The sequence below is a fragment of the Malania oleifera genome, chromosome 4 (assembly GCF_029873635.1).
Source record: "Malania oleifera isolate guangnan ecotype guangnan chromosome 4, ASM2987363v1, whole genome shotgun sequence".
In the NCBI taxonomy this organism is placed as follows: Eukaryota; Viridiplantae; Streptophyta; class Magnoliopsida; order Santalales; family Ximeniaceae; genus Malania; species Malania oleifera.
This window is the reverse complement of record NC_080420.1, coordinates 94,997,431-95,017,048: the sequence shown is the minus strand read 5'-3', so window position 1 is coordinate 95,017,048 and position 19,618 is coordinate 94,997,431. Positions and strand designations below refer to the sequence as shown.

General features: G+C 36.8%; 1 protein-coding gene across 1 annotated transcript; it reads right to left on the bottom strand.

Annotated features, from left to right (window-relative positions):
* Positions 1-1,145: 1,145 nt before the first annotated feature.
* LOC131154081 (protein HEADING DATE 3A-like) lies at positions 1,146-1,839 on the bottom strand. The gene is made up of 2 exons (XM_058106585.1): positions 1,463-1,839; positions 1,146-1,326 (listed from the first exon to the last, which is right to left on the bottom strand). The coding sequence occupies exons 1-2, from the start codon at positions 1,658-1,660 to the stop codon at positions 1,261-1,263; spliced, it is 264 nt and encodes an 87-aa protein (XP_057962568.1). The 5' UTR covers positions 1,661-1,839; the 3' UTR covers positions 1,146-1,260.
* Positions 1,840-19,618: the final 17,779 nt, after the last annotated feature.

The window sequence follows — 19,618 nt, the reverse complement described above, 5'->3', positions numbered from 1 at the left end:
ATACGGAAGAAAAGGAACGGCAGAATTTTCAGGGAGAACTACACCACGTACGACCCAAGTTGTGTACGGAATATGTTTATTTAATCTATGTCATTGGTTCAAATCTAACTCTCTTTTGTTTAACCTAGACTGGGAGGAGTTCTCTTGTATTTTCTCCGAGTTGGGAGGGTAATCTCTTTGCCTTTTTTGTATCGTCTCTGGAAGTCTCAAGCTACTTGCTTGACTCTTCCTTATCAATGAATTTACTTTTCCAAAAAAAAAAAAAAAAAAAAAAAATTGCTGAAGCTGGAGTCTCTGCCTCAACTCATTTAATTTTGACACAATACATTCAGAAGATATATAAACTATGTGAGCAAAATACAAATAGAAAATAAGGTAAAAAAAATTCATGAGGATATATATTATGGTTTACAATCAGTCTTTTTTTTTTTTCTTATAAAAAGTGTAGAACTTTAGGGTGATGTATTAAGTACAAAAATCAAAAGATATCCTAGAATAATATTAGTGGTGGAGGGGAGGCAGGCCTAGTTGATCGACCAACCCAACTCCACGAGCTCTTCCATCCAACTCCAGTAGTGCACGTACGTACGTAGTTGAGCAACTCATCAAACATATATCATGAGGGTTTAGTGAGCCCATTGTGATATAAATTCAAATTCCAACACTATCTGATCTTAATTTATGCAACATAAATAAGCTTAAAGAGTCCAATATATTAATCCGGCAAGACCTCTCTCGAGAATCGTCATGAATTTTTTTTAAAAAAGGTCATCATCATATAAAAGATTAGAAAACGTCACCCACGAAGGTGACATTTTTAAAATTTTTATGACCATCTCAAGAGAGTCCAAAAGGTCACCCACAAGACCCGGAGGGTGACCTATGTTTCATGCATGTTTTCTAACACGTTAATTTCAAATGAAAGCCGTACGTGCATGGCGTCAAACATGGTGGATTTTATTACCAGGAGGTGCACGACCATGTGCATGGGTTAGTCTACTCTATAGCTTCTCAGCAAACATAGAGATGAGGAGTGCCATCAATTCTCTCTCTCTCTCTCTCTCTCTCTCTCTCTCTCCCTCTCTCTATGTATATTTTACCTTTCATTTTAAAAAAGAAGAAGAAGAAGAAGAAAAACTCCTTAAGAAAATCAATTACCAAAATTCCATTAATTAATTATAAACTTGTAAGAGAGAGAGAGAGAGAGAGAGAGAGAGAGAGAGAGAGAGAGAGAGAGAGAGAGAGAGAATCTATGTTAAATCACCAATGCAAGTATTCTCGCAGGCTGGGGTCACTTGGGCTGGGAGCATCAGGATCCACCATAACCTGTGCATACAACTGAAATAATCAATATGAAACCCCGTCTACAAACATATATATTGGATATATAACAAACCAGAGGAGAAAGAAGAAATTTAAGGTTTTTGAAATGAGATAAAGTTGGTCTAGGGTAAATACAAACCAGGGTGTAGAAGGTCCTGAGATCATCCCCTCCAATTTCAACCCTAGGTTGGTTCACAACTTGAGAGGGCCTAAACTCACATCCATTATTAACATCCCTACTACTGTAAGTTACCCTGAGGGTGATAGACCTGTTGAAGGCATCTAACACATCCCCTATTACTCTCCCTACCACCAGTGGATCCCTATCCCGAGGCATCTCTTGATCTCGATCTCGATCTCGATAGAATGTTCAATCTCCCAGTACTTCAATGCAATTTTTGTAAGTATCACAACACTACTTAATTTCTTATCTATCAGAATATATGTGTATACACACTTCCCACTTCCCCCACACACAAATATATTTGATACGATTGCACAGTATATTGGGAACTCGGTAAGACGAGGGTCCTCATATATATAGTGTGTGTGTGTGTGTGTGTGTTTATACGTTCCTGCCTAGCTGCTGATCGATGATAAGCTGGCCTGCCTTAAAGCATTTTAACTTTTGTTCTCAATGGAATCAAACCTTTCTTCCAAGTTCCAAAATCCCATCAATAATGTTCGTACGTCCCTTGGGGAACCAGCTGTTTACTTTCCAAAGTACTGTAAAGTCGGTGGACCTCTCCATCTCCATATTCCCGTGGGTAATATATTTGGGCAAAAAGCACTCACCTTCTTTGGAATTTTGACAAAGAGACAAAGACTTCAGGTTTCTAAAATGTCATAAACAAGGCACAGAGCATCCTTAAAAAACTTAACTTTTTTGTTTAATCAAAATATAAGGAGGGGTTTGTGTGTGTGTGTGTCTTTTTTTTTTTAAATGATAAAGTTGTGATTTATGTCTTTCTAAAAAATTTCAAAAGGAGATTCCTAAAATTATTGAAACCTCAAGAGAGGTTCCTAAAATTTTTGAAATTTCAATAGACGTTTTTTCATAAAACCTTAGGGGAATATCTACTATTAATCACACTGGTCCTCCCTGCAATTTTGTCCACTAGTAAAAAATAGAACACTGCGGTTGGTGATGTGTACATGCTGGCTAGCTAGCTGTGCTAAAGTTATATTATTTTGTGGTATATACATGGTTTTAAATAATGGCTGCGGCCGTTACACAACGGCATTACATGATGATTTTTTGGGTTATCCATATCATCACACACCACGAAATTGGTAGGAAGAAAAATCACAGTCGTAGTGGCCGTTACAGAGTGCAATCGTTATGTAAAGGCCACTACGGCCGTTACATAACCACTACAAGACCGTTACATAAAAACAAAATATTTTAGTTTTTACTTTTTCTTCTCACTTTCCCCCCCTTTTCATAAATCATTCTCAATATACTATGTGCCAAGAGGGTGAAAAGATTATAATGAGGATGACAATGACACTAAATTTACTACTTTTTTTAAATACTCATAAGAGATGCATTAATTAACAATTTGAAAATACTAACTTAGGAAAATATTTATTTTGATAGTCTTAGTAATTTGATATTTATGTTCTATATTTTTCAACTTCAACCTTCTTTCTTTTTTAATTATTTTATATTTGTATTATTCTTATGTCTTACGCACACGTACGTAATTTTTCTATCAAAGGTGGTTTAAAACAAATGTAAACTTCTTGTCTTTACCAAATAATTTAGTTAGTTGAACTAAATGATCCAAAGTATACTAAAACTCTTTCTAAGAAGGGTTAAAGACTTAAAACATGCAAGTACGCTAATATTGACAAGGTTGTGCGTACTTGAAAAAAATTCACAACTGTTACACCCGCTTCCCGTTATGTAACATCCGCTACTCCCGCTTTCCATTACACCCATTATTGTTATGTTACACTACCTTTGAAACCATGGGTATATATGTCTATCACTTCCTTATTCAACTTGTTGGCTGGTTTTACATGTGGCGTATGTTTTTTTTTGATAACCCGAGGATTCCAACCACCATCGCGCCACTTTGGACACTATGATGTGGCACCAAATCTAGGGAATGAAAGCCGTCCGTCCATTGATGCGCTCCTGATAATTCATCGAGATAAACTCTTAAGGGAGAATTGAACTCGTGACCTTGGGGTCACCAAAGTCATGAATTGCCCTTATCACTTGAACCAACCCAGCTGAGCATTACATGTATTGTATGGGAACGAATAAACGTAGTGCAGGGTCTTTTGGCTGGCACGCACGTCAACCTCAATCTTGTCAGGTTATCTTCAAAACTCACCTGACCAACTTAATTGCTTAGTCGCTAGCTGTATTAGTTTTACATGCAAATGCGTTGCACACTGCTTATAATGCTTTTTGCCTATTGGCCTATCGATATGAGACCAAGCAGCATGCTGGCCATGGGGGTTGTGTCTTGTAGTTTCTTCCTCAAATTAAGATGCATTGAATTGCAGGACCCGTGTATAATGCTGATATGTTCTTTTATCTGGTTTGGCCGATAAATACACCGGTCCACTGCATTCTCAAAAAATAGAACTCGCATGCGTCCACTCGCATCTGCATTTCTTTATGCGGTAATCATTGATTTATGTGTGGAAAGAATGCTGAACAACTTTGGGACGAAATATGAGCATTTCACATCTTTGTTGGTCTGTTTCTCTTTGTTTTGTTTTGTTTTTCTTTTTAAACTTTGAAAAGCTAACATTTCTCTTTTCGTTGAGACAATTATAGTTGGATGGGCATCACTTCAGCAGAGTGTTCATGGTAGAGTACTATTACCATCACAATTTCCCGCATAAGATGACTTCTGATTACGCGTTTGCTAATTGTTTTCTCCTCTTGACTCTTCTCTTGGTTTGAGGGTTTATCCCTCGCCATGTAATCACTGTGTTTTAATTTACCTTGTGTACTAGTAAATTCTTCTCAAAAAGATAAAAATAATGTAATACAGTGAACTTACATAGCAAGAAGAAAGTCTAATGATAGGGTGAATTTGCATGTTAATTTAAAAAGTTCTTACAGTGCGTCTAGAAGTATGTATTTGAAATGTTAGATTTGAATTTTAGTGGGTTTGGACAAATTTTAATACAATTTTTTATTAAATTTTATCCAAATCCAATATAAATCCAAATCTAATATCTCTCCAAACATTTCTTAAAGCAATATAAATTTTAGTTTGTTTTAGGTCTTCTAGTTCAATTTAGTGATTCTATTTAATAAAGGTAATAAATTTTACGTTAGTTTTATTTTTCCACTTTTCATTAAGCACATGTGAGATAGATAAGATAATAAAACAAAATATATTATGCACTCCATTAATATGTTAGACACGTAAGACATATAATAAATTAAACAAGTTCGATTCTTTTATTAGTTAAAAGTAATAAAAAATCAATAAACTTAGACCAATGAGTTAATTATAATATAGTAATAATCATATAATTATCACTAAACAAAAAATAAAAACTCAAGTATTAACAACTTTGACATGACAAAAAACTAGAAAAGGAAAAGAAGGTTGAAGTTAAACAATATAGGAAAAAAATACCAAGTCATTAATATTATCAAAATAGATATATTTTTTTAGCTAAAAAATTTTCATATCAAATTGTTAATTAATTTTCACATTTGTGAATATTAAAGAAAATATATAATTTATAATTTTTTTTATCGTTATCATCCTCACTATAATATATTCCCTATTCTCTTAATTCACATAGATTATCAAGATAAAAGGAGAATGAAATGCTACTTGTGTGGTTGTCGACCCGCAAATCGCTATGGGTATTATGTTTCATTGAACAACTTAAGCCATGTGAGATGATCTTTCTAAAAGCTTCTCACAAGTTAAAACTAAAACCCATATTTTTGAAATTTTTGAGAGGTTTGTAGAATGTAGGTCCATTAGCTCTCTCAAGTGCATGTGAGAGGAAATCAATATTTACGAATGTCAATCTTGAGATGATTCAAAGGCAAGGAGTAGAATTCTTGGTTGCCAACTTTTTGTGTGAGTTCATTCTTAGCTTCAACCTTTCCATGATCAAATTCTTGGTTGTGAATCCATACTATGTATATAGAATGAAGTATAAGCCAAAATTCAATGGATTACGTACCAAACATGACTCTTACCCTTCTTCTCAAGCATCTTTTTGTGAAAGTTTAGCATAGTTGGCACGACCTTTTATTGTGGTAGGGGAGTCTTGGAGGATAAGGACAAAGTTTGGAGGGAAATCGTGGTGGAGGTGGTGCATTAGGATGAGGAGTTCGTGCACTTTTGCACGCATTACAAAAAGGAAACTTATATTGCTAATCATTGTTAGGAGGTCAATAAGTCTGTTGTCTAGGACAATTCAATCATTGACACGTCCAATACACTTGGCCACTTGAGAGTTGAATTCATAGTCTATTATGTCTTGGGAGGAGTACTATACAATCTTGTTAACATGGTTCAACAAAACAAAACTTAGTCTTCTATATGAAGTGTTATTGTGGCCCATAAAGACTTCTTGCCTCTTCATCCTCTTATTTCTTGATTATTGATTCTAGTGCACCTCCCATATTCTATTTCATTTGTATTAGATGTGCTTTCTTGAACTTATTTTGTGTTTTTTAGTTAGTTAGCTAAATCTTATAACTAATTTGTAATCTTATTTTGTTATTATTCTTTTATTCTAGAAAGCCAAACAAATAAATACAAAGCCTAGATCAGCAAACCGTTAATCATTTCCTAGGCTTCCCTATAGACTACAATAACCATAAAACCTTAAAATAACCTACTTACTCTAATTTTGGAGTAACACCTGAAATGCTTAGATCAAAGATCTGCTCCGTTAGACTTGTAGAGAATCTCCCCTACATCCTCATAGTAACTGCTGATCGTTGAATCTATCAACAAGCAGCGAGAAATCATAAAGAGAGAGAGAGAGTGTGGGCACGATTTAGAGAGAGAGAGAGAGAGAGAGAGAGAGAGAGAGAGAGAGAGAGAAAGAAATAGAGAGATTATGTTTCTTAATGAAGAAGCAAACAAAATTCTATTTATAGATCCCTTGACCCTGTCACACCCCAAACCCGGTAATGGGATCTAGAGGTGAATTAGTAACCTAACCTGTTCTTGTATCATACAAAACACCAATGATAAAATAATGAATGAGAGTCCGAACCCATGGGGTTCCCGTACACCTTACACACATTCACATACATGACATATACATAGCAAAAAATGTTCTTTGTATACATACATTGTACCATACCAAAGTCTATACAAAGGAGTCTGAGATCCAATATACAAATTATAAACCCGAGTGCCAACCAAAAAGCAAAAGACAACCCAATGTAGTTCTAGTATTTACACAAGTACTTCATGCAGTATCCCAACCACTACGCTCCTAACACAAGGACGCTAGTTTTGATTACTTGAAGGACCTGAAAAACATGTACGTACGATAGCGGTGATACACCTCTCAGTAAGGTAGATCCAGGTTATATCGGTGCGTGGCATATAAGTGTTATCATGATATAAAACATACATAGTTCAATACAACTCCAGTATTTTCACAAAACTGTTCCAGTATAGTGCTCATCACACACACACACACACATGATCAAGTAACCTGATGTCGTCACACCCTTCATCCTGTAGTCACAAAACAACTCCAATATTTTCATAAAACAGTTCCAGTATAGTGCTCATCACACACGCACACACACACATGATCAAGTAACTCGATGTCGTCACACCCTTCGGCCTGTAGTCGGCCTACATTACACGGCATTCCCGGCACATGACGTAGCCTCAGGCTCCCATGGTATTGTATCGGTACAAATGATGGATTCACGCCCTTTGATGATCAGCCAGCAAGGTGGTATTTCACGCACTCGAATATAGAGCTGGACACTCTTGCTAATGGTAGGTGGTATTTCACACCCTCGGATATAGAGCCGGACACTCTTTCACAACCTAGAACAATTCGGAACCCCATTCCTATATCTTATTTCATAAAATCACTTCTCATGCATGCTCATATAATCTAAAGATCATGATTTTCCAAAAATACAGTTTAAACAAGTCAAAGCATGGCCATCTCCATAACTCAATATATATCACAATATATCAAGGATTTTCCAACGAAACCAGAGATGCAACAGAATGCCCCATTTTTCCCAAAACTGTAACATGAAAATCTTGAAATTTCCACCCGTTAGATTTTCCCAAATGAGTAGTCAAAACACACATAGGACCATGAACCACAGTTCTACAAAATCCGATTTCGAAAATAACGATATAAATAGAATCCTCTTACCTTTCCTAAAAATTCAAACCCGAACTCTACGGCTCCTAAACAGCGAACCGAGTTCCCAAAACCTATAAATCACACTACAAAACATAGTTACAATTCCATTCCTTACAAAACTGCCAAAATGGAAATGAAAATTGAGCCTTACCTCGATTTTGGGTTAAATCTTGAAAACGCTCGAAATGAAGATCTGTTCCACAAATCTCAAAGAGAATCCTTCTCTGATCCTCGTAGTAACGTTAGATCATCAATTCTAACAACGTACGACAAAAAAAAAAAAATCTAAAGAGAGAGAGTGGAGTTCGAGTTCTGTGAGAGAGAGAGAAAGAGAGAGAGAGGATTTTGATTACTTAGCTAAGAAGCAATGGAAAAAGATATTTATAGCAGCTTTGACTCGGCCAACCTTGTCGACAAGGCGGTGTCTTCGTCGACGAGTCTATGAAGGCAGTTCATCGACGTAGCGGTGGCCTCGTCGACGAGCCTGAGATTTTCAAATTTCTCAAAACCACTTGGTTTCATTTCGTCGTCGAGCAACAAAAGAGCCTTCGTCGACGAACTCTAGCTTCGTCGACGAAGCTTGCTTAATTTACTATTTTGCCATTTCCTTACTTGTTTACTCCAAATCTCATGAATCGGGTTCTTACAGACCCGGTCAAATTCATCGACGAAATGACGCCTTCATCGATGAGCCTCACAAGGCCATTAGTTGATGAAGTAAGGGCCTTTTCAATGAACCCTAAGCTGGATATTTTTTTGGACGTTCTAGATCTCTTCATTGACGAACTGTGAATTTCGGTGACGAACTTCAAAGGGCCTTTGTCGACGAACATCGAGGACTCGTCAACGAAGCCTGCTGAAATTCCCTTCTTATTTTCCCTTCCCTTATTTTCTCATTTATTTCTTTATTTTCCAGATTTGGGTCTCTACAATCTCCCCTCCTTACAAAAATTTCGTCCTCAAAATTTTCCAACTAATGCCAATTACCTATTTATCTCATAATCCATCTTTACCAAAAAGTTGAGAGCCACCCACATAGCGGCCCCGTCCCAAATCTATTACTTACCCTCACTTATGGAAGAGGAATACCATGGTTATATACACTGTCTAGGGAGATTACAATATCCACACAAAACTCTCCTAAAGACCAAACATACACCAAGCTATAAACAAACCTACTCTAAACACTATACATACAAATTGACACTTACCGTTTTGATTACCTATCTATCTCTGAGCGTCTTTGAATAACTTTGGGAACTTCTAACGCATCTTTGACTCTAATTCCCATGAAACTTCTTCCACTGCGCGATGACGCCACAATACCTTTACTAACAGAATTCTCTTTGTACATAACTCCTGCTCTCTATGATCTAGGATCTAAACTGGTATCTCCTCATATGCTAACGCGTCCCCGAACTCCAACGACTCATAACTAATCACATGCTAAGGATTTGGAACATACCTCCTAAGCATGGATACGTGGAATATGTCATCAATCCTAGACAATGCAGGAGGTAATGCTATCCTGTAAGCCACCAAATCGACACTCTTCAGAATCTCAAACGATCCGACGTACCTAAGGTTCAGCTTGCCCTTCCTTCCAAAGCTCATCACTCCTTTCATCGGAGCAATCCACAAAAATATGACATCACCTATTTTAAACTTTAGCTCCCATCGGTGAGTATCCGCATAACTCTTCTGCCAACTTTGAGTTGTCTTTATTCTCTCTTTAATAACTTAGACCTTTTCAGTGGCCTACTGGGCAAACTCAGGCCCTAAAATTTGTTGCTCACTAACCTCATCCCAATACAATAGAGATCGGCATCTCCGACCATATAGTGCCTCATATGGTGCTATCTCGATGCTGGCCTGATAACTATTATTGTAGGTAGGCTCAACTAAAGGCAGATATCTGATCCAACTACCCTCAAAATCTAGTACACACGCCCTCAGCATATCCTCTAAAATATGGATGGTCCACTCTGATTGACCATCGGTCTGCAGGTGAAATGCTATATTGAATGTGAGTTGAGATCCTAACGCATTCTGAAGACTCTTCCAGAATCGGGAAGTAAACCATGGATCCCAATCTAAGACAATAAACATTGGTACTCTGTGTAATCTAATAATATCCTAAACATATAGCTCTACCAGCTTATCCATGGAATAACTGACTTTCACCGGGATGAAATGGGCTGTCTTCATCAATTTTTCAACCACAACCCAAATCGCATTTTGCCCGTGAAGTGTTGATGGCAAACCCGTGACAAAGTCCTTGGAAATGTGCTTCCACTTACATTTAGAGATAAGAAGTGGTTGCAATGGTCCTACTGGTTTTTGGTGCTTGACCCTCACTTGCTGGCATGTCAGGCACTGCTTTACGAAATGGGCAATTTCTCTTTTCATGTTAGACCACCAAAAAGATTCCCATAGATCCCTGTATATCTTCGTACTTCCTAGATGTACTGTGCAGAGCGAACGATGTGCCTCCTCTAGAATGATTTGCTTAATATCAGCGTCATTCGGTACACAGATCTTGGCATGGAATCTCAACACCCCATCATGTGAGATGTTGAAATCTGGTTTCAACCCATCTCGTACTCCCTCCATAACCTCTACCGGCTCTGCATCTTTCGTCTGAGCTACTCTGATCCTCTCGTAAGGTCGGCTATACCACCAAGCTAGCAATAAAAGCCTGATGATTTCTTTCCACTAACTTCACACCTAATCTTTCCAGGTCCATACCGATCTGATGCTAAAACCCAACTGCAGAAATTGGAGTATGCTCTAGATTACGACTCAAAGCATTAGCTACGATATTAGCTTTTCCTGGGTGGTATCTAATAGTACAATCGTAGTCCTTTATCAGCTCCAACCATCTCCTCTGCCTCATGTTTAACTCCTTCTGGGTGAAAAAGTACTTAAGGCTTTTATGATCGGTAAAAATCTCGCACCTTTCACCGTACAGGTAGTGTCTCCAGATCTTCAATGCTTATACTAACGCTGCTAATTCCATATCATGTGTCGGGTAGTTATTATCGTACTCTTTGAGTTGATGAGAAGCATAATAATCAATTACCCTTCCCTATTGCATTAGAACACACCCGAGACCCTTTTTAGATGCATCATTGTAAATTACAAATCCACCATCCCTTGACGAAATGGTCAGAACTAGAGCAGTAACCAGCCGTTGTTTCAGTTCCTAGAAACTTTGCTCATATTCATTAGTCCATTCAAACTTTACGTTCTTCCTTGTGAGTCACATTAATAGACCTTATAGTATGAAACAACCCTGCTACGAATCGTCGGTAGTATCCTGCATGACCCAGAAAACTCCTGACCTCCTGAACATTGTTCAGTCTTGTCCAGTTCACTACCGCCTCTATCTTACTCGGGTCCACTGATACCCCTTCCTTGGACACTACATGCCCTAGAAAATGCCACTTGCTTTAACCAAAACTTGCATTGATTAAATTTCGCAAACAACTTCTTCTCCATGAGCACCTGAAGTACCAACCTTAAATGAACTGCATGCTCCTCAAGACTCCTCGAATAAACCAGGATGTCGTCAATGAAAACTACCAAGAATTGATCCAGATACTCATGGAACACTCTATTAATCAAGTCCATAAATGCTGTCGGAGCATTAGTCAATCCAAAAAGGCATTACTAGAAATTCATAGTGGCCATACCTAGTTCAAAATGCAATCTTTGGTAACTCTTCTGATTTCACCTTCAATTGATGACACCCGGATCGTAGATCGATCTTAAAGAAGACCTATGTGCCCTGTAGCTGGTCAAATAGATCATCAATTCTGGGTAATGGGTATTTGTTCTTCACTGTCACCTTGATAATCTCTCTATAGTTGATGCACATTCTCATCGACCCATCTTTTTTTTTCACAAACAACACTGGTGCTCCCTAAGGTGAAACACTTGGTCGAATGTAGCCCTTATCTAGTAGCTATTATAGCTACTTCTTCAATTCCCTCAATTCCACTGGAGCCATTCTATATGGAGCTTTTGAAATCAATGTCGTTCTTGAAGTCAACTCTATAGCGAACTCCACTTCACGATCAGGAGGCAATCCCGGTAAGTCCTCTTTCCACACATCTGGAAACTCACTTACTACGGGAATATTCTCTAGTCTACATTCCTCCTTCGGTGCCTCTTTAATAAATGCTAAATAACCCTGGCATCCTTTTTAAAGTAATCTCCTTATTTGCATGGCCGAAAGGATCCATGGTGTAGAGTGCACACACAACCTAACAAATCTAAACTCCAGCTCCCTAGGGGGTCTGAACACTACCTCCTTCCTACGATAGTCAATACTCCCGTAACTGGCCGCTAACCAATCCATACCTAGAATAAGATCAAAGCCATGCATATCAAATATGATCAAACTAGCAAGTATTATTCTCACCTGAATCTGTACTAGACAGTTTTCAAATACTTAGTTACACACTATCCCTGCCCCTGTCAGTGTGACCACCTCGAACTCAACATCTAATGACTGTGGTTCTATCCTACACAACTTAATGAATTCTCAAGAAATGAAGGAATATGTTGCACCTGAATCAAATAATACAGTGACACTATTTAAAAAAATGGAAATAGTACCTGTCACCACGTCACTAGCGTTCTTAACATCGCCAGGAGTTAAGGAATATACCCTCACCTGAGTCATTCCCCTATGCTAGTTTTCACATGGTGCCTGGCTACCACCCCAATACTACTGTTGTTGAGGAAGTGGAATATTCAACGGTGCGCGACACTCTTGAATCTTATGTCCGGGCTGACCACGCCGATAGTAGTCACATGGTCTGATCCTGCATTCTCCTGAATGCCACTTGCCACACCTAGGGCAAAAAAGGTGTGATGTGGTACCCTAAAATGTCCTAGCACCCATATCCTAATCCTAGCCTCTGATGTGCCTATACTTCCTCCAAGAGCCCTGCCTCACACATGAATACGAACTAGAAGGTGCTGGCCTCTTCTTTGGAATCTGAACCTCTATATCCTCTTGCCGACTTTCCTATGCCATGGTGGCCTTATCCACCAACATAGTAAAGTCATGAATCTATAGATCGCCATCTGCTTCTGGATCTCCTTCTTCAGTCCCCTCTGAAACTTCCAAACTTTCCTCGCTTTATTCGGTACCATAAACGGAGCAAAGTGAGATAGCTCCATGAATCTGGTGACATATTGCTGCACCGCTAGCTGCCCCAGAGTTAGGATCATAAATTCCTCCATCTTTACATTCTTGAAAGTAGCTAGAAAGTATTGCTCAAAGAACACCTCTCTGAAATGGCCCTATGTCATCGCCACCTATACTGGCCTCTGCTCCTCCAACATCTTCCCTAATTCTCACCATCTCTCGACTTCTCCAGTTAACTTGAATGTCGTATAGAGTACCTTTTGTTCCTCTGTGCAACATTGAACAACCAAGATCTTCTCAATCTCCCGAATCCAATTCTCTACTCGGATCGAGTTTGTACTCCCTACAAAGGCAGGAGGCTTTAGTTCGGTAAACTGATCAATGGAACCTCCCAGCTCAGCCGCGGGATAGTCCTTCCTCCGAGAATTCTGCGTAACCTCTGCTATAAACTGATGGGCGAAGTCTTGAAACGCTACTATAGAGTCACTTCCACCCTCATAGACAGCTCCTTCCCTACTACTGCCTCAAGCGTTGGTAGTATTATCCTTGGACTCCATCCTAAAGAGATAATTGAGAGAAATGTTTAGAATCTTAGTACCTTATATATCTGCTACAACTACAAAACAATAAGACTTACTTTAATAACTTATCGTTCCTAATGACGACATACTTAGCCAGTTTACTACTCTCATTCTAACTCAAGTTCCGCCCCTCCACTCGAAAACAAAACCGTCAATGGATTGTCGTGATTTTTTGAACCTGCCGACTGACCCAAAAAAACACAAAAGTCCACCAATGGATTCTGTCTCCAAGCTTACGAAGCAAAACTCAACATTCCTATTCTACCCGTTCCTATCTTTATATATCTGGTATGACCTCCTAACCTCGTCTAACCAAGTCTACAAGACCTAACAACCTGGTTAGTTCTTTTACCAACTGTAATGCCTTGATCCACCACGTGGGCCCGGAGTGCTAGAAAACATAAAATGAAACAATAATACTCTCTGATTCCATAAATAAGAGGGTTTGACCCTGAAGGGTTCATGGTCACCCTTTCCATAAACAACATACAATAAAGCAACGGAAAAGTTTCATTCTCAAAATACCATACCAGAGTTCTAAATCAATACTATTACATAAATACTTCCAATGTATCTATTACAATCCCAAAAAGATAATTTGACCATAGTCTAGTACTTACACGAGTACTTACAAAAAAAGACTCCCAAAACACTACGCTCCAGAACCCTCTAGAACGCTAGGTCTAGTTTCCTGCAGGACTTGAAACAAGATTTGTATATTAGGGTGAGACACTTCTCAGTAAGGTGGATCATATTACATCAGTGTGTGACTACATGAGTTTATTCCAACAGAAAACAATAGTAAGTTTTATTGAAATGAATTACACATTTAAAACATTCACAATAGTAAGTTTTATTGAAATGAATTACACATTTAAAACATTCTCAACCCTGTGATATAGGAGATATACATACAATTCCTGCAAAAGATAGTGTGGCTCATTACAAGCTAGACTTCCTAAGGTTGGGGGTAGAATACAGATCCATACACTATAAAATCCCTCAGCTCAATACTCAAAGCTGTAACTCCACCAATTTTATTTTTAAATAATGTATATGCATATCAAACTCATCCCTGCCTAGGAACACCACATAAACACCATTTACTTCCCCTATGGTACGGGTTGTGCGGTCGGTAGACCCGATCTAGCTCTGGAGGCCCACTAGTCTAATCACTTCACTGTTACAAGTCTGCTTTGGTAAATCCCACCCTAGATCAAACACTAGAGCCAGTTACCAATCAAATTTTCAGATACCCACCCTTACCAATAAGGTGTGGTTGCATTGTATCACCCACTAGCAACAGTACCGTGCTTCCATAGTAACCAGTTCCTTAGGTGGTTCATACATCATATATACAATTTATAATGAAAGCACAATAACCTATTGTCATTCCATAAAACATTTAAGAAATTCCAGTATTTTTCACAAACTCATTCATCTATCAGCATTACCAGGCATTTATGGCCCTCAATCTTAATTCGACATATCGTTTTCCACAATTCCCTGAAAACAATTTGGAACCCCAATTCCCATATTTCATACCAAATATTCCACAAGTTCAGTTCATTCACATTAACCATCTCATGTCACACTCATTTGATTAAATATGCTATAATATAATAAATGGTTTGTAAAATTACGATTAACATAAAATAGGGTTTCAAGCATCTCTAACTTTTTAATATAATAACAATATATAAGTTTAACAAAAAATGAAGACCATACTTCATAGCCCTAATTTTCTTGAAACTATAAAATACAATTTAACCGGTTCAAATTTCAAAAGTAACTGATGTAAGACAAATCCCCTTACCTGGCTTACAAGAAAGCTCCCTAGAAATCCCAAACTCCACACCATACGATGTTTGCAGTTTAAAATCCTGAAACCACATTTTTTCTAAATAAATCAATACAAACCCTAGATCAATAACAATTAATCCTTTCCTAGGCTTCCCTATAGACTACAACAACCATAAAACCTTAAAATAACTTACTTACCCTGATTTTGGTGTAATGCTCGAAATGCTCAGATCAAAGATCTGCTCCGCTAGACTTGTAGAGAATCTCCCCTACATCCTCGTTGTAACTTCCGATTGTCAAATCTATCAACGAGCAGTGAGAAAGTTGTAGAGAGAGAGGGAGAGGGAGAGAGAGAGAGAGAGAGAGAGAGAGAGAGAGAGAGAGAGAGAGAGAGAGAGAGAGAGAGAGGGAGGGAGAGAGAGAAATTATCTTTCTTAATGAATAAGTAAACACAATTTCTATTTATAGACCCCTTGACCCGATCAAATTCGTCGACGAAATGACACCTTCGTTAATGAGCCACACAAAGCCATTCATCAATGAAGGAAGGGCCTCATCAATGAAACCTAAGCTGGATACTTTTCGAACGTTTTGGATCTCTTTGTTGATGTGGCTCTGAATTTTGGGGACGAATCTCAAAGGGCCTTCATCGATGAACACAGGGGACTCGTCGATGAAGCCTAGTGAAATTCCCTTTTTATTTCCTTTTCCTTCTTTTTCTCATTTGTTTCTTTATTTTTAGGATTTGGGTCTCTACATTTAGTGTTATTATTGTAGTCAATTTAACCTCCTTTTTGTTATTATCTTTATTAATTTTTTAAAATCTCAAAAAAATATAAAACATTCCAAAATGAATTGAAAACTTTTAACTAGATAGTGTTTTCTTGTTCCTGTCTTTAATTAGGCTTGATGGGAATTTATAAATCCTTAAGATTGGATGATCAAGTGAGATTATGCTTTCGCTTAATGAAATTAGATTAAACGAATAAAGGATGCCTAATTGGATACTTGTACTTAGGCCAAGTGATGGACTCTCCATCTACAAAAAGTTTTCTTTTAAAACTAGAAATTGTTTTCAAAAGATTCCTTGATTTTAAAAAGTGGTTGATGATGAAACCTTTGATTCAATAAAGAATCATGCATTCTTTAAATAATTTTTCAAATTGGTGATACAACCTAATATCCTCTTTTAAGCCCATTTTCTTAATAGATTTTCTTCATAGTCAATAATACATTCAGATGCCATTTTTGAACAATTGTATTCAAACTGATAATACAAGTCCAATATTTTTCAAACCAATTATTTTCTTCACCTTCACCATCATGTTTTTAAAAAATTAGGACTATGAGGACAACCATTTTTAAAAGCAGTACTCTAGGCTTCCCAAAGTCATGTTGGAGTTCTCTTAAATAGTAATGATGTTATTGGAGAGCAAAAGGGGGACTTTTTTGATTTCTACATCTTTCATTTCTATTTATTTATTTTTTCTATAGAGGCATACACATATGTAATTACAGTAACCGCTTTTAGAATAGGTGATGATAGGAGTGCTGGTTGGCTCACCATCATCAAGATGGTTAGTTAATCACATTTTCTATACACAAATATACTTCGCAACCAACCTTTAACTTTTATAGACTAAAGGGTTTTCTTTGTTTCCCTTCCTTTTCAAAAAAATAAGGTGACTTTATCTTTTTGTGTCATGTTTTGTGTTTTTATTTTTCTCCCTCTTTTCTTTGGTTTTCTTATTTGCAGTATTGCCATTCTAAACCCCTTTGTTGACACCCTAGAAAAAATCTAGTGTTGATAATGATCAATTCCACTAATTACCTATGACTAAACAAATATAATGATTTTGTTCATGAAGAAATAATATCTCAGCTCCAATCATAATCTTTCAACAAACATGCATCTATAGAGCCTTTTTTATCTACATCTTATTGAGATTCTTACATTTGCATCATATAGAGGATCTTAAATATACGTTTTATCATGCTTCCTACAAATGCATCTTGTCATGCTTCTTATATACCCATCTTATCATGATTCTTTTGATTGCATCTCAAGATTCTTCTTATAAGTGCTTGGTATAATATTTCACATATGATTATTATAAATAAACTAATTTATGATTTACACTGTTTTTATCATACATGAAAAATCTATTTCCAACAATACTCATAGTTGCTCTTTATATTAGAGCCTTGCTAGTTTGGATCATCCATCCTTCCTAGAATCATAGGAAGTTTTCCTATTTTAATGTGTATTTGTCGTTTTGAGTGTTTTGCATATTTGTTAGGAAAGCACATTATTTTTTCTTTTGTGTGCATTTGAGTCCCATAGTAAATCATTGTTTTCTTTTATTTGAAGTTCATGTAAAGCCTAAGAATCTAAATATCATCAGTTTTTTGGTCATTTGTGTATGGATAAATTTTTTCATATAATCTATATCCATTTGTCAAAAGATATAGTTTATCACTCAACTGAACCATGAAATAATAATTTAAGTTGGCATTGGTATTTGAAGTTTTTGATGCGATAGTGGATTTGAATTTGACCAAAATCAGCTTCAAACTAATGGGATTATTTGCCAGACATATTGTGCACATAACCCTTAGAAAAATGGGATAGCTAAATTGAAAAATAGATATTTAATTGGCATGCATAGCACAATCTTGGACTTCGTTCCCAAAGTTTTTTGGACTAATGATAGCCTTCACTATAAGAATTTTAGTTTTTAATGACCAAATAGTTAACAATGAAGTTAAAATCTCATTGTTAACTTAAAAATAACAATGATCATTTTCAGTGGTCATAAAAAAATGTTCTATTAACCAAAAGCTCATCACCAAAGGAGTTGGAATCTCGTCGTTAAATGAAAAAAAAAACAAAACAAGTTAAAGGGTGAGGGATCTACTAGTTCATCAATTAGGTTCTAGATTGTAGGAGCACTCCTTCATCCCTATGTCATCTACTAGTTCCAAATTCCTCAAACTCCAAATTGTAGTTCCAGCTCGGGCACACATTTTTTTGTATCTCTAGTTGAAAGAAGGTGCTTGCTTCCGTTTAGTTCATCACAGAAGTAGCCATCTAATTGTTACTTTGATCTAATCCCAAGTTGATTTTTAAATTATGTTCGTTTTTGAATTTGTAATAGAAGATGAAGATATTTTTTCCCCACCTGATGATTTCTGATTCTTTTTTTTTTTTGATCGGTAAAGTTAATAATATTGATCAAATTAGAATGTACGATGTACACTGGGCATACCCAGGAAAGAGGGGGGAAGACAAACCCCTATCACAAATGCTTAGCATTACAATCACATGGCAAGACCATAGTGAAGTTGTTAAGCATTGAGTTGAGATATAAACGAATATTATTTTATTTTTGATTTTATCTTGTGAACGAATTTTCCCAAAATTTTCGCTTGTAAATGTATTGTCAATTGAGTTTCACAATCAAGTTATTTTCTAATTAACCAATTACCTCTATTGTTCCGTCCTTTCTTCATTGTGTATTATACATGTTTGTGCCTTGAGTCTTTGGGTGCACATTCTTTGCTTATGTCCCATATACTAGCAAGGTTACTAGAGAATTCAAAAGGTATATAGATGTTATGATCCATTTGTTCATAGAAACTCTAATATTGATGTCACCTATTTTGAGGAACAAAGTAGTACTCTAGTTTAGGTCCTTTGTATGAAAATATATTGTAAGTTGTTTGAATTGGATTTTATTAGGGAGTGCCAATGAAGAGGGCTAGCATAGCACTCCCAAACAAGAAAGTTGAAGGAAGGTAGAGGGCTAACGAACACAACAAACATGGGAAAAATACAAAACATTGTGTTTTTTTCAAAAGATTGTGGTAACTATGATTTTTTCAAATTAAATATTGTGCATATGATGATGAGAATATTTTATTAAATACAGAGCTGGGTAAAGGGTAAAAAATGGTGTGGAGTTATGAGTCATCATTCTTGGAAAGTTAGGAATTCATTTGTTTTTGAAGGGACATGAATTTTTTTTAAAAGGTAAATTTATTCAGAGGGAAGAAACAAGCAAGTAGCTTAAAACTTCCAAAAAGGAACACATGAATTGGTAACTGGAAAAGTAGCGAAGGATGTCAAGATTGCATGTAGTGGGCATAAAAGTTTTGAGTTTCTTGTTTAGAAAAAAGACAAATTTTAAGACTAATGTACATTGTTTCAGTTAAATTAATTTTTTGGTCGTTATGTTGTTTCTTGCTATATTTTCTATATCATTTTCATGTTGATTTGCCCATTCCAATTTGACTGATATATGAGTTTAATTCTTCCAAAATTTTTTTTTTTTGTGTGGAGTCCGAAAAGCCCTCATGATCAACAAGTAACAGCCTCAAATTTGGTACCTAG

Coding starts and splice junctions, on each gene's coding strand:
- LOC131154081 (XM_058106585.1), bottom strand. CDS start 1,660: ATGCCTCGGGATAGGGATCCACTGGTGGTAGGGAGAGTAATAGGGGAT. Junction 1,327..1,462: donor TCAGGACCTTCTACACCCTG/GTTTGTATTTAC, acceptor TTGTATGCACAG/GTTATGGTGGATCCTGATGC.